General features: G+C 34.4%; 1 protein-coding gene across 9 annotated transcripts in view; it reads right to left on the reverse strand.

Moving 5' to 3' along the window:
• The window catches only part of LOC134531113 (transcriptional regulator ATRX homolog), a 258,967-nt gene that overhangs the window by 2,832 nt on the left and 236,460 nt on the right, over positions 1-19,675 (reverse strand). For all 9 annotated transcript variants that reach the window (XM_063366679.1, XM_063366674.1, XM_063366677.1 and 6 more), the window contains 3 exons: positions 18,924-19,013; positions 12,490-12,747; positions 10,031-10,163 (listed from right to left, as the gene is read on the reverse strand). In XM_063366679.1, coding sequence (XP_063222749.1) covers positions 10,031-10,163; positions 12,490-12,747; positions 18,924-19,013 — 481 coding nt within the window. The remainder of the gene's footprint in view (positions 1-10,030; positions 10,164-12,489; positions 12,748-18,923; positions 19,014-19,675) is intronic.

The raw sequence follows: 19,675 nt of genomic DNA on the forward strand, positions 1-19,675 counted from the left end.
TTTATTATATTACATCTTTTACAGGGGTGTCCACAAGGGGGGGGGGGGGGGGGGTTAACGACGCAGACTGCGTCATTAAAATTTCAGGGGGGGGGGGGGGGGGGTGTGGTGTGGTGGTTAAAAGACGAGAAAAATGTATATATTATTTACATAATTATAGCTTCTAATGTGAAAATACGTTTCTGGTGCTTTGATAATTGAAAGGGATCTTGTAAATCAAATTGGCGAGCCCGCACTTTCCTCAACAAAAGCAGTTTGGCATCTGTCGGTTCAGGATGGAAATATTACCTGATATATGAACAAAATTATTATTAGATAAATCAGTTTTAATTAATGCAAAATGTGATAAAATATAATACTAAAAAAGCATAATATTATAAAATAAATGAGTAAATCATTGAGAAAATGGCATAAAAAGTTTCGGGGGGGGGGGGGGGGGGGGGAGGCACCTCTGTCTTTTAAGATAAGAACAAAAAAAAAAGTGAAAATATGCGATAATAAAAAACAAAAAAAATACATATTTCTAATTTGTAAAAATACTTTCTTACGTCTCAAACTTTGTCTACACACACAATACCTTTAATAAACAGTAAAAAAAACTTGGATGACGAATTTCCAAATTATACTTTACTTAATAAACAAACATTGTTCTTTGTAACGTACGTTTTTAAATTCATTGAATAAGCATGCGTAAAACATACGAAAAATGTGAGTAACAAAATGCATTCGTGTGTAACGTTTCGTTACTCGGTACTAGATGGCACACCCGTTACTCAGTACCGAATACATATGGTTTGCTACAGCTCTACTGCGCAGTAGAGTGCGAGTTTCTGAGTCCGGACGGTTTCACCACGCTACAAACCCTCTCGGCGACCGACCGCTTTGGAGAAGAAATGAACAACTCAAGGTCAAAGCATTGTTGACAGCATCAGTAAATTTCCATCCCGTTACTGTGCCTTTCAGGGGGGGCCAAGGTTGCTTTGTCTGGTGCGGACTTTATGCGGATTTTTAAAAATTCCATTTCAAGTATTTAAAAAGAAATGTGCGGACATTATGCGATTAAATACTGTAACTATGACTTAGAATTCAACATTGATCAGGCACTGAATTTTGAAAACTGCACTTGATTGTGCCTATGGGATTACACTTCACCTTTGGTTAAGCAATGTGAGACTGGAAACTGCACTATATTGTATCTATGAGTTGAGACTTTGTGAGTGTGGTGAAGGTAATAGAGCAGCTATAGACTTTCTTCTAATAGTCTTCGGTATCAAACTACGCTTCATTGATGTCTGCTAAGCAACGAGTTGTTGATGTAGTATGTGAATGTACACCCATTTGATTTAAGTGTTGTGGTTCGTTGGATCTTTGAGGTATCTTGTTTGGGTTGAAAATAATTTTTAAAGGCAAAGATTTTGTTTGTATTGATTTGGAAAAACAAAATAGTAAGCACAGATTTTGCAGGACTGTTTCTTTTCTTAAATGGACTTTAGTATGTACTCTCAACTGAAATCTAAAGATTTGTTCAATCAGTTACGGAAAGGATTTTCGTATATGGTTTTAAGATTTTTTATATCTGTCTCTTGGCAGAGCATGAAGGCATGCTGGCTGATTGCTACCTATGTGTCAGCCCCGCAGCTGTGGTCAAATTGAACATGAGTGCAAGTTTTGAGTTTGTGCATTTGTGTGCCCAAATACTGTGCTGGAACTATGCTAATGTTACTTTGAGTCAAGTTGGAACCTTTTCTTGGTACAGTTTTGCAGCTGCCAATGAGCTTAATTATTTTGCTGCTCTTCCTACACTGCTCTGAGACATTGAGTTTTCCAAATGTCTACAAAATCTTTAATGAACTTCATAACTATTTAATACAAGAGCTATATAGTTTTCCAACATGTTTTTTTTTTTGCTTAAGACTTACAGTAGGGTTTATGCTGTCGAAAAATATAAACTATTTGACTTGGTTATTGATTAACTTGTTTGATGCGTGAAGAAGCATTTTGTTTTGTTGCAGCACCTGTTTTTGACTTTAAAAAGTTACGTTTGGACATTCTACGAACTTTATAAGCTGAAATATTTATTTAGTGAAAAATAAGAAATATTTTACTTCCTCACATTCTCAAACAGGATCAAAAAAACATTCAATTGAATTTGAGCCAGGACTTGAAAAAAGAGACTGAACGTGATCCACATTTTGTGTTTAGACCAGTCATTACAGGTGAGTATGACCAGAAACCCAGCAAGCGTCAAGCCAGTGGAAGACTCCCAACTCCCCCAGACCAAAAAAAGCAAGACAAGTTAGGTCGAATGTTAAGATGATGATCATTGTCTTTCCTGATGTTCATGGAATTGCGCAATGGGAATTTGTTCCTCCTGGCCAGACTGTTAACCAGCACTTTTATTTGGAAGTTTTAAGACGTTTACAAGAGGACATGGGAAGGAAACACAGAGAACTTTAGCGATCAGGTGACTGGTTCCTTCATCCTGACAACACCCCTGCACACAAAGGCCATACAAGTGAACTGCTTTTGGCCTCTCAGGGGTGGTCTGTCATTCCCCACCCTCTGTATTCGTCAGACCTAGCCCCGGGTGACTTTTTCTTGTTCCCAAGAATGAAAAAATTTCTAAAAGGAAAGCGTTTTGATAATGTGGAGGCAGTAAAAACAGCTTCGCAAAGGGCACTGCAGGATATCAAATTTGAAGAGTTCCAGAGGTGCTTCAAATAGTGGGAAAAAAGACTTGACAAATACATTGCATCTAATGGAGAGTACTTTGAAGGTGACTGATGGAATTTTGCAAAAAAAGGTAATAAATAAGTAGGGGTGCACGAGTAGTGCTTTTTTAAGTTGAGTCAAGTAGTGCCAAAGAATCGAGTATTTTAGAGTCAATTAGCCAACATTTTTTATGTATATGATAAGATGTACTTTATTTTTAACATGGTAAAATAAATCAAATATAAAATAGTTTAACTACACACACAAAAATTTATGCATAAGTTATAGTTGAATTTCTGTTCATCTTGTACATTAGTCCTACAGATTATTCACTAAATATATTTCTAATGTTTAAATTAAAAAATAACATTTATTTAAAATATACATATGAATAAACTAAGCAAGTGGAAAAAACTCCAACCTTAAGCTATTGCAAGCATATATTACCGATGTACATACCGTATTTACCCATGTACCACCCGCACATTTTTTCTGAAAAACAACATTCAAAAGTCGGGGTGCGGGTCATACACGAAATTTGAGGTTTTGGACAACAATGAAGACTGAAAAAATTGGATTTATAGTACATTACCGAATGATGGACGCATTTATTACAATGAAAATACAGCGAAACCCCTTATTTACGTTACCGTTATTTACTTTTTCCCGATAAGTGCACCATTTTATTTCGGTCCCGTTTTAACCTCATATGATGCAATGCAATAAATTGCCGTTGTTTACAACGCGCATATAAACTGCTTCCCGCAATTTACGCGGTTTATTCCGAGATTAACGCTTTCTAATTTAAATAATCGTAATATGACGTATTCTGATGTGTTTTCAAGACGTTTTTAAAAGTATTAAACTTTATCCGTAACGTGTCGGGAGTCGCTGTAATCCACCTATAAAACGTAAACAGCGCCAGTTGGCATCATTCGGCATAGAGCGCGCGCACGTAGTCGAAGATCGATAGCGATAGCTCGCAAACTTCTTGCTACGCGCGCGCTCTGTTTACAACCGAGTTAACTATAACTGGCAACACGCGCCATTTTATGCGTATCAATACAACTCACGTTTTTGCTACGGTTTTTTTTACGTTGAATAAAATGGTTTTATGGCATCACTCATTATTTTTAATTATTTGGCACTACGAGCTTTATTTTTATTTGCAGGATGTTGCAACGGACTGAACAGTTGACGATTGTGGTTATTGCATACAAACATTTTAAAATTTATTTCACCAAATTTACGTCTGTTTAGCAAAATTGATCTACTATTTTGACAATGAATATTACTGTTTTTTTTCTCTTAATATTTCATGCATTTATGTTAGTAAAATTCTATGCTGCAGTTATAAAGAGTTTTCTTTGTTGTTACAATGACAGACTCTTTTTCCCTATTTATGCAGGCACATGTAAATAGACATTACAGTGAAAAATTTTTTTTTCCAGAGAGTATGTTGAAAATTTGGGGTGCGGGTCATACATGGGGGCGGGTGGTACATGGGTAAATACGGTAGTTTTACTTTAGACTAGAATGTTTACATTTAAATGAATTATTACTAGCCACCTATTAACTTCACGTGTAAAGAATTAACATTTATAAGAATACATGTATGCTTATCTACAAGTTCTCGTGCAAGAACACCAATTCCTCTACATGTTCCTCTGTTAAACGAGTTCTTGTAGTGGTAACTACATTCCCTGCTTGAGAGAAAACATGTTCGCTTGCAGCACTAGTTGCTGGAATAGGTAAGTATTTCTGAACAACTTTTCTGAAAGCAGGAAATCGTGTTATATTTTCTTTCCACCACTTCCATGGGTCTACATTTCTTGAAATTGTTTTTTCTGCAAGATATTCATCCACTTGCAGTCTTGCCAAATTAACTTCCAGATAGAAATCTGCATCATCAAATGCTTCCCATAAACTGCTTGATGTTACAGAAGATTCACTAGCACAATCTGGAAAGAAAGCAACACAATTTAAATTGTTTCCTAAATTTTTAAAAATTAATATACACTTACTTTAAAGTAAATTTACAAATAATATTTTACCTGCAGTGTGTGTTGACCTTAATGTGCTCCTCACACATTCTTCTACTTCATCATGTAGTTTTTTGTGTGCAACAACTATCTTCTCATTTTATGGAAGAATTATGTTTTTGAAACGAGGATCTAGAAGCATCGACATTAAGTGTGTTGGATTTTCTTGAGAATATTTTTTAGGAAATAGTGTTGTTCCAGCCAGTGCTTTCTGAATATTTCTTGCAAATTTAATACCTGTTGATCCTTGTTTCTCTCTAATAAACTTATTGTTCATCTGCTTTAGTCCAAAAACTAAAGGTAGAACCATAGAGAGAATTGGTTTGGTATCCAAGCATACTTCTGTTGTTGCTTGATGAAGTGGCTGTAATTGAGCAGCGTACGACTCTGCCAAGCACCATTCTCCTTCTGTAAGTGTAGAAACAGAGCAGGGATTTGTAGCTAGTTCTGCATTTATAGACTTTTTCATTGTTAGAAGTATTTCTAACATAAGTAATTCACTGTTACATCTGGTTGAAACATCTTGGATAACTTCCAAGCATTTCTCACCATTGAGTTTCTGAAGGGCTTGAAGTCTCTCTCTTGCTTGGCAACTGTGCTTATAGTGCCCTACAATAGCACGAGCTTTTGTCAAGAGCTTGCCTATGCCTTCTGTAAGCTTTTTCCATCTATATTACTAATTGCAAAGTGTGTACAAAGCATGCTAGATGAGTCCAGTTCCCTTTCACAGCATTTGAGATATTCCCTGCATTGTCAGTAATAACACTAATAACAAATATTGGCACTGTTGTTTCCTTCAAATAATATTCATTCATGATTGACTTGATTTTTTCTTTTATTCGTACACTATCATGACTTCCTGGGAAATAAGAATTTGCCAATAGAAATTTTTTCACAGTGAAGTTTTGATTTAAATTTTGCAAAGTGACTGAAATAAAACTTTCATTAGCATTTGAAGTCCAGATATCAGAGGTCATGCACAATGATGCCAAATCTTCTGTGTTTATGTCTGTTTTGATATATTCACACACTTGGTTTTTTGTTTACATGTACAGTGAAAGAATTGAAATGTTTGAAAAATAATTACGTCCAGGTAGATCGTATTCTGGAACAGCTAAGTTCATCAGTTGCTTAAACTCAGGCTCACAGACAATTGAATAAGGATGGTTATCCTTCACAATCCATTTTGCCACTTGATTAGATAGAGCTGTAGCTTTTGCACTGTTTTTTGGCCATTTAATTGTAGAATGGACAAACACAATCATGCATACCTGTCTCGGTAAGTTACCAGCTGGTTTTGAGGCAGTTTTTGAGTGTTGATCCTTATTTTCAATTTTCCACTGTGCATGTTTTGCTGGGTGCTTGGTTTCTAAATGTCGAATCAAACTTGTTGTTTGGCCAGTTTTAGTTATTAGTATTTTACCGCAACAGTTACAGGTTGCAGCAGCGTCATTGTTGGCTGAGCTCTTATTTTTTGAATAAAATATCCAAATTGTTTTTTTTTTCAGTAGTTGCTCTTGAGAAGGCTAGCTTCCTGTGAAATACAAATATTTTCCGTTTCCCTATTGTCTTCATCACCACTGCTTGACTGGGCCCGAAGCCTTATGGATACCCGATACATACAAAAATATTTTTATAAATTTTACAGAACGTTTTTAAACATTAAACTCCATCGCCTAATCTTGGTCTTCCCCGCGTAGTAATATAGAATAAAACTATAATACAGTATACGTGCGATATATACGTCTAATTGTACGACAAATTTGGCATAGCGCATAACGTAGGTGTATCAAGCAGTGTCGCTAAAATATTTTGTTTACGCAATATATATTTGAATATGGTACTGGAAAAGTAGATTAGGGACGATAGTTATGATGCCGTTTTTATTGGTGTTTATCTCTCGTACGCTGTTCATTTGTCTTGTTTCTAATGCTTTGCTGTGCTGTGCGCCTGCACCAGCCAATCAGTTTTACACGGTGACGAGTTATTATAAAAGTGTTTTTACGATTGTTTATAAACGGTACAAATTATGTTTGTATTGGAAAATAAATTGATAGCATAATATTAATAAACATTATTATAGGTGTGAAACTAACCATTCTTTGAGCACAAAGTCTATAGAAGAGCATTATTTTTTTTATGTTAACCTACGTAATTATAAAAACTTACGTAACTATACAGAGCACACATGAACTCATTACTATATGGAAACGAAAGCATACGTAAGTAATGTGAAACGAATAAAATATAATTTCTTTGTAAAAATTTACTTTATTACGAGAAAGGCAGCAGCATTTAATATACATAACACTTTACCGTCGCAAATTTATAATTAATGCCGGTTTAATAATTTTGATACGTAAATATTGGATTGTAAATATTACTTGTACTGCATTTCTTTAAAGTAACGACTTTTACAGAGAGTGCAGTCATTCAGGTATGTATTAACCTATTAACGTGATTTTAAATGTGGCAATGACTCAAGTCTTAACTACTAGAAATTTTTGAGCTTCAAAGCTAGACTCGAGTCGAGTACTAAAACCTCGAGTCGACTCGAAATTTCGAGTACTCGTGCACCCCTATGACAAAAATACATTTTTTTGGGTCCCCTCCTTCATATCATTCTGAGAAATGCAAACCAAGTCACTGTGGAAACAGAAAAATTTGTAGATCCTGTAGTAAAAACTACAGGTTTAAAGCTGGCAGACTATTTAATAAACATTTTGGAGGAGTTAGGTAGAAGAGATTGGTATATTTATAACCACACATTTTTACGGAAAAATTACATTTATACTCTATTACAATATTTCATGCCACTTGAAAACCAACCAGCCTGTGGAATTTTCTAGAACTGCTACATGAGCACTGGCGCATACAGTGGGGTAACCAAGACGTCACTGTTCAGGCATCTCCCATGGGGCGAGCCGAAAGCTGGGAGTAAAGTGGAGAGGGCGCGTGACCCCCCTTGGCGAGCAGTGTTGCGGCATGGCTGACAAGCGAGTAGGCAAGGCAGTGTGTTGAGGCCTAGGTGTTTGGTAGGGAAAAACAGCAGAATGAACCACTGATGAGCCCAGCTCCAGTAGGGGAAGTAAATTGTGGTCTCATTAAGTGGATTAGTTTGTCCACAGTCATTCAGATTATTGTGATTTAGAAAATAGTGTAATTATTAGTTAGTAAATAAATAAAACTATAGTTAATTAATTGGTCTTTTTTCCGGACTTGTTTCTCCTGTTTCAGCACCTTTAGGCTTAATTATTTTATAATTTGGTTATGCTTGTATAAAACAGTTGATAAAATTTGTGTGTTTCTGTGAAGTATAACTAGGAAACTTTTCCAGTTCTGCTGCTACTTTTCCGACAAACTAACATCTCTAATTGGGATCATGGTTATGACAACGGTAATAACGTGCAAGGGGAAGAGAGCAGTGTACAAATGTACCATGTGGTAGCCACAGTTAGAACCCAGTGATAGAAAATGCTGATTCATATTGTGGTCAGCACAGGCATTTTTTGGCTTTTTGCAAAGACTACACAGTGAAATTCCATTACAACGTACTTCAGAATAACGTATCTTTCAGTTCAACGTATGATTTTAAATTCCCGCTCAAAACACCAATGTAAACAATGTAAAAATATTTCACTTTAACATTAAAAACGTATCCTACCTTTCAATACAACGACCATTCTTTTCCAGTTATCAGGAAAATTTTACATACATAATTGTTACTGTGTTTGTGCAGGGGTTCTTTAATATAAATGTACATTATGATCAATTTTTATCACGTTCAAGAATCGTTAACAAGTATAAAACGTAAACAAACACTGTCTCAACGATTCATAGAATCATAGTACAGTATAACGCGCCATTCTTCCTCCTCCATGGATCACACACTTTAGTGCAAGAGATGATCTAAACAATCGATTGCTGTCTCGCCTCTCGTCAAGACAATTGTATTTAGCTGCCATCTTTTGGATATTTGTAGAGCACGTTTTAAAAGTTTTAATTAACGCAGATACAAACGTTTAATAAAAATTATATTTTAACTTATATACGAAATAGAAAATCCAATAATGTTTATTTATGCAGGTTAAGTTTTGAACTGTTTGGTGTCACAACATGGCAGACACGCTTTGTATTGCCATTCATTAAGGTCGGAATGTCGCCTGGCACAGCCATGTTTGCGACACGCACTACTAGTGCGGCGCAATGGTTATCTATGGATGCGAGGTTTGTTTACGTTTGACGTGGCGCGAGGCAAACAATAATGTTGATTGAATATTTTAATCAGGATGGATGGCCAAAAAGATAAAAAGAAACGCAAGCAGTTTGTTTTGAATGAAAAATTTTAAAAATTTGAAAGAAGTTGACAAAGGCAGGAAAAATGCAGATGTGGCACGGTCATTTGGTTTGGTGCCCACTACACTGTCAACAATAATAAAAGATCGCGAAAAAATTATTAAACTGTATAAACAGTCATCTTTATCTGCTGGTTGCAAGAGACTTCGCCTAGGAGATAACAAGGGAATTCTATCTCCATATATGTATACATCTGCAAAATAGTTTAACCCATTTGTCATTTTGTGTTCGACAGATATAAATTTTGTACATGTAGGCCTAGAATTTAGGCTACTGTATTAAGTTCAGTAATTTTTTTTTTTTTTAAATTCTTGTTGTTTTACAAATATTTGCTTCCAAGCCAATGTAACATTTGATCCCCTACTACATTATTTTTAAAAATTCAAAAATACTACGTTTTAAAGGTAAATATATAGACTTTCAGAATAAAGTACTTTCATTACTAAGTATGAAAGTTGAGGCTTTATTGATGTACTTTATAACAAGATTCTACTGTACACAATTTTCTTCTACTTGAGTGAAAAACTGAGTTTTCTGAAGCAACATGCAGACATCTCTCAAACATTTTTCCAAAACCATGGAGGAGTGCAGAACTAATCAGTAAATGATGCGAGGGACCAGCTATGACAAAGTTCCTGATGCTTTATCAAGTATCTGAAAGAGTTACACAGACTGTGGTTTAATTAGCAAGTGCCAATCATTAGAAAAATAAATCACCCCATATGAGTTTGTTGCATCTCTTGTAGGGTGGTAGACACAAAATGTAAATATGCATTTTGGTGAGGCAATTAAACACTTAAAGACATTTTTCAAGTAGTTAGATGAATACTGTCTTAATGGTTTCAGTTTGGCATTGGTAACAGTAAAAGAAGTAGCAGAAACAGCTGACTTTGATAAAGACATCCAAGATCAGCACTCACCTTTAGGGCCTGGATATTCTCTGGGTGTGCCCACTGCCATGTTGTACCCTTTGCGGGTGGATGCAGGGTTCAGGTACACTGGCTTGTGAGAGGCATCCACTTTGGGCAAAGTTTTGGAGCTCGATGGCTGCTGCTACACATGCACCACACACTAACGTTTAGAGCTTTACTTTACATCACACAACCATACACAGAAAAAATACTGAGCAAGTGCAGCAACAAAACATGGCAACTGAACACATTTATTACTTGTCTAAATGCTATTTCATAATTACAATGAAAACTAGAGCTAGATGGGAAACCAATTTTTCGAGCAAAAAAAGTGAAATATTTTTTCTTAAACGTTGGACTTAACATTACTTTTTCCATTTCCATATTTTACTGCAGTTCTATACATGGTCTTGTACCAATATTGTTGTTACCAAAGGTCCAAATATCACACGATAGAAAATCCTAATATTTTCAGCATTCAAACTAAAAGTATAAACAGTGGCATAAAAACATTCAAAGGCAACATTGTAAAAAAGTCTTCTTTATCCAGCATTTGAAACATACAATAAATAATGAAAGTTATTTCACTACCGTTGCAAAATGGTAGTGTAATGAATCGCGACCACGATAGAATATATAGACTTGATGACATATTAAATGCGTAAGAAACAAGAATTATTTTCGTACCACATACTGGTAAGGATAAAATGAAATTTTTTTAAAACCATGGACTTCATCTACTTAACACAAGACACTGTGGACAAAACATGAGCACGGTAGTTGAAAAACCTATAATCAATAGTCGGGATCAATGTACCACCAGGTTCATTCAGTAGTAGCTTACTTGCCACATTTAACTATGGCACTGTAGATGTTACAACTTGCTACTCAAAAACAAAATAAACATACATAAAAATGCCAGATTCAAGTGGAAATTCACTGTAAACGTGTTTGTTGTGTTTCTGAATGGGTAAGTGGTAATTGTAAATAACTAAAACAAGTGAATAACTAGAGTTGAAAGTTTAAAATAGAGATAAATTTGTCTCTATTTCATAAGTTAGACGGTTTGTTTTAATTTCATGGTTATCTTAGAATTTATTGAATTTTCTCTAATTTTGTGACATTTTGCAGTTTGTGAAAATTACTAGTCTCTATCAAATTATAATCATTAACTTTAGGCCTAAATAATAAACATTACCAATTTTTGCCTTTGTCTACGTATAAAATTTTTTAAAATTTGTATTCTCAAATAATTCCAGATTCTGTCCTGTTTCCTATCCAGTTCATATACCCCCCAAACTTTCCTAAATTTGAGAACAACTTTCTGTTGTGAATTACAACTGTTTTCATACTTTTCTGCATTGTTATAAATTTACTATGGTCTTCTTAATAGAGAAAATCATATAACAAGTGAATAAATAAGCAATATTTTCTGAGATAGCATTAGAATTTGAATGGTGCAAGTTTTTGACGTGACAACGTCTAATAAATCAATGAACGCCGGCTGCACGCACGAAAAAGGATTACTCATTGTCCCGTTACGCTCATTGTCCCGTTACACTCATTGTCCCGTTACGCTCATTGTACGCTTGCGCTGCATCTATCTCTCTTCCACTCGATTGGAACAACCATCGATTTGACTTTTTTGAGGCACATTAAACTTGAAACACTCCCATTCGTTTCCTACTTTTCCTATCATCGTCCTATCCTTAACAGAATAACACAGATTGGAAGAAGTTAAATAGCAAACATGTATAAAAGTTATAGTTAAAATAATCTCTTCATTAAAGTAATAAACATATTTGAATTAATGAGTGCAAATGAAAGTAAATTTATCAATTAAATTGTAGATTTCATTTCACTCCTTCTTTGTATCCATACAAAATAGTGATAATTCAATAAAAATGATTCAATTTTATTCATAAAAGTATGCAATCATTTCATCAATATTTTGTTATGACGTCACGTTAAACTATCGTCCGTAAACCGACTTTACAGACAACCAATTTTTTTTAAAAAAAATAATCCCACTTTACAATTTCAATCAATGCAATAATTTAGCATACATGAAAAATCACTGTGCATTATAATTTCTACAGTTTCCATAAATATTACAGAACTGCAGAAATAAGTAATCTGATTTATTAACATTTTATGAATTACATATGAATAAAAAGAAGTATAGTATGTATCAAATGAATAAAACTTGAATAAAACTTCTTTATATAAAAATTAAATAAAGTAAAATTTTACTTTGTTGGTCTAAATTTTTTTGCCAAAAACAGGTTCTGAAAAAATTGACACAAAACATTGATAAGTAGCCCTTTTTATGTTCCCATTCAGGCTGATACATTATGGCACGCACAAATAATTCAAACGTTTCTAGCAATAAAATTAAAGTGATATACTGATGTGCTGAAACAGTTCCAAGTGATGCAGACGCACTAGGTTAGATGGTGTTACAGTACCATCATCTGAGAGTTCAGTGCTGTAGCAGTGGATCCTTTCGGCAAGTTGGCCCCGTAGGTGGTGTAGGCGTAGCCCCCGGCTGCTGGTGTGTACTGCTTGGCATACATGCTGCCATGGCTCATGTTGATCACGGGATAGTTCTGCTTCGTGGCAATGTTGTGGAGCACCGGCGTGGTTTTCATAACCTGCGGTGCCTGCTGATAGTTGTAGTTGTTCCTTATCTGCTGCTGGTACATAAGGTTCTGCTGGACAGTTTTCTAAAGGGAGAAACAAATAACATGTTAGAGTGGGCAGGAAGATATTTTTCTTGATAGAACTTAAGTGACTACAAGTGACGTGAAGTAAGACACTGGGGTGCAGCTTTAATCCTACCGGCTTATAGGCACTATCGCAATTCCCACACATTTCAACAGAACTCCCGCTGGACAATTGGAGACAAACACTCCTCCAAAACACACTCCAACCCTACCACTGACAGTTGGAATTTTAAATTTCAGAACATAGAAGTTGCTTTTTCTCTATACCATTGATTACAAATGGGTAGCAGAGTCACAGATACAGAATGCTGCACCTCAAGAATAAGTTAGAATGGGGAATATTTGCCAAAAGGAATGCAGGATTTAAAATAAAACAGAAATAGTCCCAAAGTAGTCCAATGAAGAAATGGAAACAGCATACAAAAAGGTTAATATGGAACACAAATGGATAGGGAGGAAGAAAGTGATGGAGGGTAAAAAACAGAGGCTAGAATGACCAAAATAAAGCTGAGAATGATGAATAAAAATTAGCAAATGAATCAAGAGTCTGATCTCTTGTTGAATTGAAGTTAATAGAAGCAAATGAGGATTATGATAAGATGGAGAAACTTACTGGACTACACCAAGTATGCCCACAGACTATATATATTATAGCAATGGCAATGTCCAAACTGTTTCCCACTTTCAAAAAATCCGGAGTGGACTCCGCCATGAATAAAATCCTGATAACCATTATGGGAAGCGAGTGGTCTGAGCACTTTATCACCATGAAACCCAACAGCAATTAACACTTTGTCCACCTTGTATTTTTGAACACAAATGTTATCTCTCCGGAGAATTTTTGTAGCTGATGAAAGAAAATGGGCAGCAATGAACCTTGGAACTTCAGTGCAGATGTTAATTGATCAATGATCAATCATGGGTAATGCTTCCATTTACGTCTGTCAAAGCACACTGTTTGTTTTAAAACAAACAACATTGCTATTGTTCATTTTTTCATTGCATCTAACTCTATGTGATGTCATCTGAAGTAAGTCACAGTAAAAGATCTTTGATACTGATTGCCTTGGTTCAGCAAATTCTATAATTAAACATTAATCAAGCTGTTTGCATTCTGATTTTTCAAGGTAATTGGGTATCATTTGAAACCCTAACAAAAATGGAATAAATGACATGCAAATTGATTAAAAATATTTTTAGTAGATAACAAATATTAAATACAAGACTTTTAGTGTTAATGTCCTTAATTTAAATGCCCTCATATGTTAAAAGTTTTATAATGAAATATTAATTTATAAACTTCAGTTTTGCTTTGTAACTCTGGTATCATTAGCAGTTGTGCTGCCACCCACTTTGAAGGCAGGTTGGGCAAGACATCACAGCACAGTGGGCTTCATTGTTCTACGTACACCTGTTCCTTCCCTTTGCAAATAGAGATAACCTGACTGTCAGTGGTCTCAATGGCTTATCTCACTGATCTCTCCATTCTCACACGCAAGGCTGCTCAAGTACACGAAGCATGCGTCACACATACAGGGTTCTCACTATCTTATTACACCCAATTCCCTTCAGTTTTGCTCCATCAACCAACACATTTTTCCCTGTCTCATCAATCTATCTTGCAAGATAGTATATAACATAAATACATCTAACAACACATACTTATCAAAACGCATTTTAACAACACAAAATTTGTGAAATTGATATAAAATCATTTCCTGCACAAAACACTGTTATCATGTCCGTCGATGATAAGATGGGACCAACGCTGCCCGTCTGCAATGTAAAACCACTATATTTTATCTTGATCAAAATTCAAAAAAACATAAATATCAATTGTGACAAGGTGAAAGACTATTGGCATTTGATCATGCTAAACTTATTAAAACAATACACAGTTTATTCTTTGATTGTATCTCTTATATTTAGTTAATGTTAAAAATTGGTTTCCAACTACATATAACTTTGTGATTAAAATAGACTAGTTTAAAGACATTAAAAGAACATCATAGTGATAATGAAAATAACTAATCCAGTTTGATAATTATGTCAATTTCCCTGCGTTTTAAAAGTTTTAAGACACTTTTTTAAATTCCTCGAGTTGACCCTGTATTCCAGAGTTTTCTTGTCAATGGGAACCGCCTCACATTGGAAAGTGGTCGGACAAAACTTTGTTTACCCTTTTTTTTTTACACCTAAACGACTATAAAAATATGTTTTCACCATAAAAATGTTCTTTAACTTTATGATTAAGTTTTAAACTTATTATACTTGGTGACAAATATAAAAAGGATAATATATCAGTCTTTGGTAAAATTTTCATCCTAAGACATGTTGCTAACAAAATAATTTTATGTTGCATTAGCAAAACTTCTCATTTTGGTCACAAATGTCGTATTTGTCCTTGCATGGTATTTTTATAAACGGATGATGTCTACCTACATAAGTAAATTAATATTTCAATAATAAGTTGATTAAATTTTCCTTTAGAATACACTAAAAAATGTTTTTCATGCACATATTTTGTTAAAACCTAATTGTTACTCTGTGTTTAACTAAGATTATTTTTGTAACAAAAATACATTACTTAAAAATAAAATACTCTTCTGTGCTATCTTTTTGTACGGAAGCCATGTGGCGTGTAAAATATTACATAATTTCAACAATAAAATCACTTAGGTATTTTCTCGTAACAGGCTACTGAAAATGGACTTTGTGCTGGCTGCTCGCTGAAAGTTTGATGTGACTCAGTGTTTATGTTTTCTTTGGGAATACCAGAACTTGTATAAGCCCTTTTAAAGTATCAATTTATTTGGAAGAAATACTGTATTTAAATACATTAATGTAAAATAATCAAATAACCAATTGAACAAAGTTTCCATAAATGGTCATAGTAGATATTATAACAGTTTGAGTATACCTATATGTATTAAAAAGCCTATGTATCATATTCATATAAAATTTTGAGTATTATTTATGTACATTGACGTTTGATAATTATGCAAGATCGCTGATTCAGCGAGGCCATGCTCCTGAACATGCCGGATCAAGGTCCTTCTACTGCAACTTGAAACAGTAACTCAGAGAAAAAAGTTCCCCATGATTGAAAGGAAATCAGTACCCAATAGTTTCTGGTCCGGTCGGTTGGGGGGAGAAAAAAATCCCCCACTTTTATTAATGTCAGCAGTTTTTGTCTCATACATTCTAAGGGAAAATGTTTTTTAAGGTAACTGCATCCTATATTGAGTAAATTAAGCCAGCAATCTCTCTTCCCAATTCTGGAGCTTTCTGACTGCACTTCAAATTCTGCAATACTAAGGTAACATTCAATATTGAACTCAAAAGATTTAGCAATACAAAAATCATTCACCATAGATGTGTACATCTAACCTCGGTAACAAGTAAATTCATGTGTTATCATGTTGCAAATATACTTATAATACAAAAATTCGGTCACAAAATTTAATGCAGAGTTCTTTAAAATAATGCTGAGAGTGATAAATATGTACATATTGTGTTAACTACATTTCTGGACTTGATCTGTAGTTTTACACCCGCCACTAGAATTATATAATGAAACAAATTCCACAAAAGAAAAAGTAAAAGAAAAAACCCCTTGAAAAAAATTCTAAACCCCAGATTTGGACCCAATTTTAGACAAAAAAAAATTGTATTATGATACAGCCCATCTTGTTAAAATTCATCAAACTAATTCTATAACTGCCACAGATGACAGCACCGTGGTTACATATTTCCATTCTAAGAGACTTCCATTCCACATGAAATTACTCTAACCAAATGCTATATACCGAGAGAAAAGACTTTACCTACACATCAAAAACACATTCCATTAAAACTGAAAAAGGGGCTATGTAGTACTAGAAATTTCTTGTTTGGTTTACACAGGCCTGCCATTTCTACAGATTTAATCCATTTTCACGTATATTTAAAGAGTAAAATTGATTGGTGGAAAAACAGCAACTTTCATGGATATTTACAACGGTTGGGCCAATATTTTCCCCATTAAAATTACATTTCTGTAAATACTTACATTTTACTACACTATTAACACAAAAGATATCCGACGATGAACAACTCCCATCATGTATGGCGCTGTGACAAAAACTTTATATCAACAGACCAAAAACATTAACCCAAAAGTACCATATTATCAGTAACATCTATGGCTGTGAGGTAAAAGTTTATGGTACGTTGAAATATTACAAGTATCATAGCAGTACTCTGTCCTTGAAATATTTGCAGTTTGAGTTTTCGACGCCATGTTGTTTAAATGAGTTTATATGACTTTTAGACGTGTTATCATGGAGAAAAGACAGCCATCGCCAAACGAACCTTTGCACAAATAAAGTAATTGTAAAAATTTTTGGCAACTGTTAAAATGGTCGATGCATTCAAAACAAAATGTTAGTCTGTTTTCCTGAAATTCTGAACGAAATGTGACAGGGTGTGTTGAAAGATCTGCGGCTGCACGAAAGTATGTAAACATTGTTTATATTACAATTGACAAGTTGCGTAGCAAAGTTGATCTTTGATAATAATTTTGTCTTAAAACCAGACAGCAAAATGACTGATGCAAAAAAAACATTACAGGAAAACTTTGTACACAAACAATAGATGGACTTGCCAATGCTGAATGCCCTATGCATTCAAAATGCTAAAATCTAATACAAACTTTTATTTTGAACTTGTAAATAATTTTAATTTATGTATTTATACTTTGTAAACAAGGAAAATACTGAGATGGCCTAGATTCGAAATAAAAATTTTATCTTGTATTTTATGTTTACAATTAAAACAAGTATGTTTAATGAACCCTAATTGCATGTTAGGGGCAATTTGAAATTTTTTTACTCAACTATATATATTTTTTTAAAGGGTTATGTATCTTCTTGTGGTAAATTTTTAAAGTTGCAGCTTATAGGAAGGAAGTAAACATTAAGGAAATGTATATATTGACTTGTATAAACATTACCAAGTTGTTTGCTGTACACTTGAAATATTACAAGAGATTTTTACCTGTGAATGTTGTAGTCACGGCTTCCAGGAATTAACTAAATACAAGGTTGGTTAAGTGAGGTAGGCTACATTAATTGTCACTTTTGTAAAAATTGTAATTTACGTATTATTAGTGTAGGTTACACAACCTAGCCAACCTTGCACTGTAGTTACTATTCACCTTCATTTCCAGAAGCCAAAAATCAAAAACCTTAATATAAAGAAAAACAACTTGTAATATTTTCAACACCCATTCAGACAAAAACATGATTTTACTTAAGCCTAGACATGAGAAAATGTATTTTATTATTTATCTCAGTGTCAATAAGGCAGTTAGTTCTTTCAACATTTACCCCTATTTATCTTACTTTACACCTACAGTTATATTACCGCAAAACCTAACGTGAATTTAAATTTAGAATATTACAGGATTTTTAAATGCTACAAACAGGACTCCATTCTTTGTGGCAGGCCTGGCTTAAAATAAAGATCCCAAATTTTTTCCCTCCAAATAATGCTTAGTATACAAAATATAACAACAGAATACATTAAATGGTGTGTCTGAGAAATTAAAATTTCCATCTATCTAACCTGTCATACAACGTTTTAAGGGCCCTGCCTACCTAGGCACACAATTGGAGTCCAGAACTTCAGCAAGAACCACACAATTTAAAAACTTTTCATGATACCTGAATGGTGTATGTTTATAAAAGCATTTAAGAATATGCTGAGGGCAGATAAGTAGATTAGCTTTCGGATTTAGTTTTTAAATTGTATTTTTACAAGAGTGAAAATGGCTAAAACATGAGATTTGAGAATAATGTTTGCACATGAAACTCCTGATAGAGATTCTTGAAAGCAATAAGGGTCTTGCATTACTCCTTTATCTTCGTTTCACTGCAGTCTAATGTTATGATTACCGCTCATATCTCATAGTTGCTCTATGGTGTGATGGGTAGACTGCATGCCAGTCCACAGCCTTGCTCTTAGAGGTGATACCACACTTGAAGCTTCAGCAAGCGTTGCCCTTATCCCACCTCACTAACACAAATACACCTCTGACTAGGTGGGCCCCTTAACAGGACATACAACTAATCAACACAACAAACAATGTTAAAACTTTCAAACTATTAGTTTAAAAATTAATACATGCGACATACTTGGAGCTGCATCTGTCTCATGTAGGCAGCAATTCGCTGCCAAGTTTCCGCGAATTTCACATCCAACTCTTGTTCAGTCAGCGCAGGATTCTGGGAAGAAAATAGAAAAGAAATAGTTCTTCACTGTGTCACATTGCTAACATATTATATTAGGCATATGCAGCAAGTACACATATATTACAAGCTTATTTTTACCATTACCAAAATAGGCTAAATTCCTGATTCCAATAAATTCATACCAAAAAGGCACAAGCTATAAAAATTAACAAAGCTCTCAATGAAAGTATGTTCTACATTGTCAAAATTGTTTTCCAAATTATTTAAGCAGTGTTGTAGAAAATAATAAAAAAAATACAAAAAAAGGTCGTTCTTCTAACATTGAAATATTTTCCTCTAACAAGATACATATATGTATGTGTGTGTGTATTTGTGTGTCTGTTGTTATGTGTGTGTCTGTGTCTCTGTGTGTATGTGTGTCTCTGTGCGTGTCTCTCTCTGTGTGTGTGTCTCTGTGTGTGTGTGTTTCTATTCCAGTTTCTATTATCTTCATTCTTTCTTACCCTTCAGTTTTGAAATCTAACTTGCCATTTTTTTGCATTCGCCGTGTATGCTTTGCTTTACTGCCAATTTTTTTTTTAAGTCCAAGAAGCCACATACGTTTTTAATTAGGTTTTTTTCACAGATGATAATACCATACCATTCGTAAATTAATGTTTGATTCCTCCGTAACATGCTTAATTGCACCGTGGACT

This window comes from Bacillus rossius, chromosome 3, assembly GCF_032445375.1.
Source record: "Bacillus rossius redtenbacheri isolate Brsri chromosome 3, Brsri_v3, whole genome shotgun sequence".
Lineage (NCBI taxonomy): Eukaryota > Metazoa > Arthropoda > Insecta > Phasmatodea > Bacillidae > Bacillus > Bacillus rossius.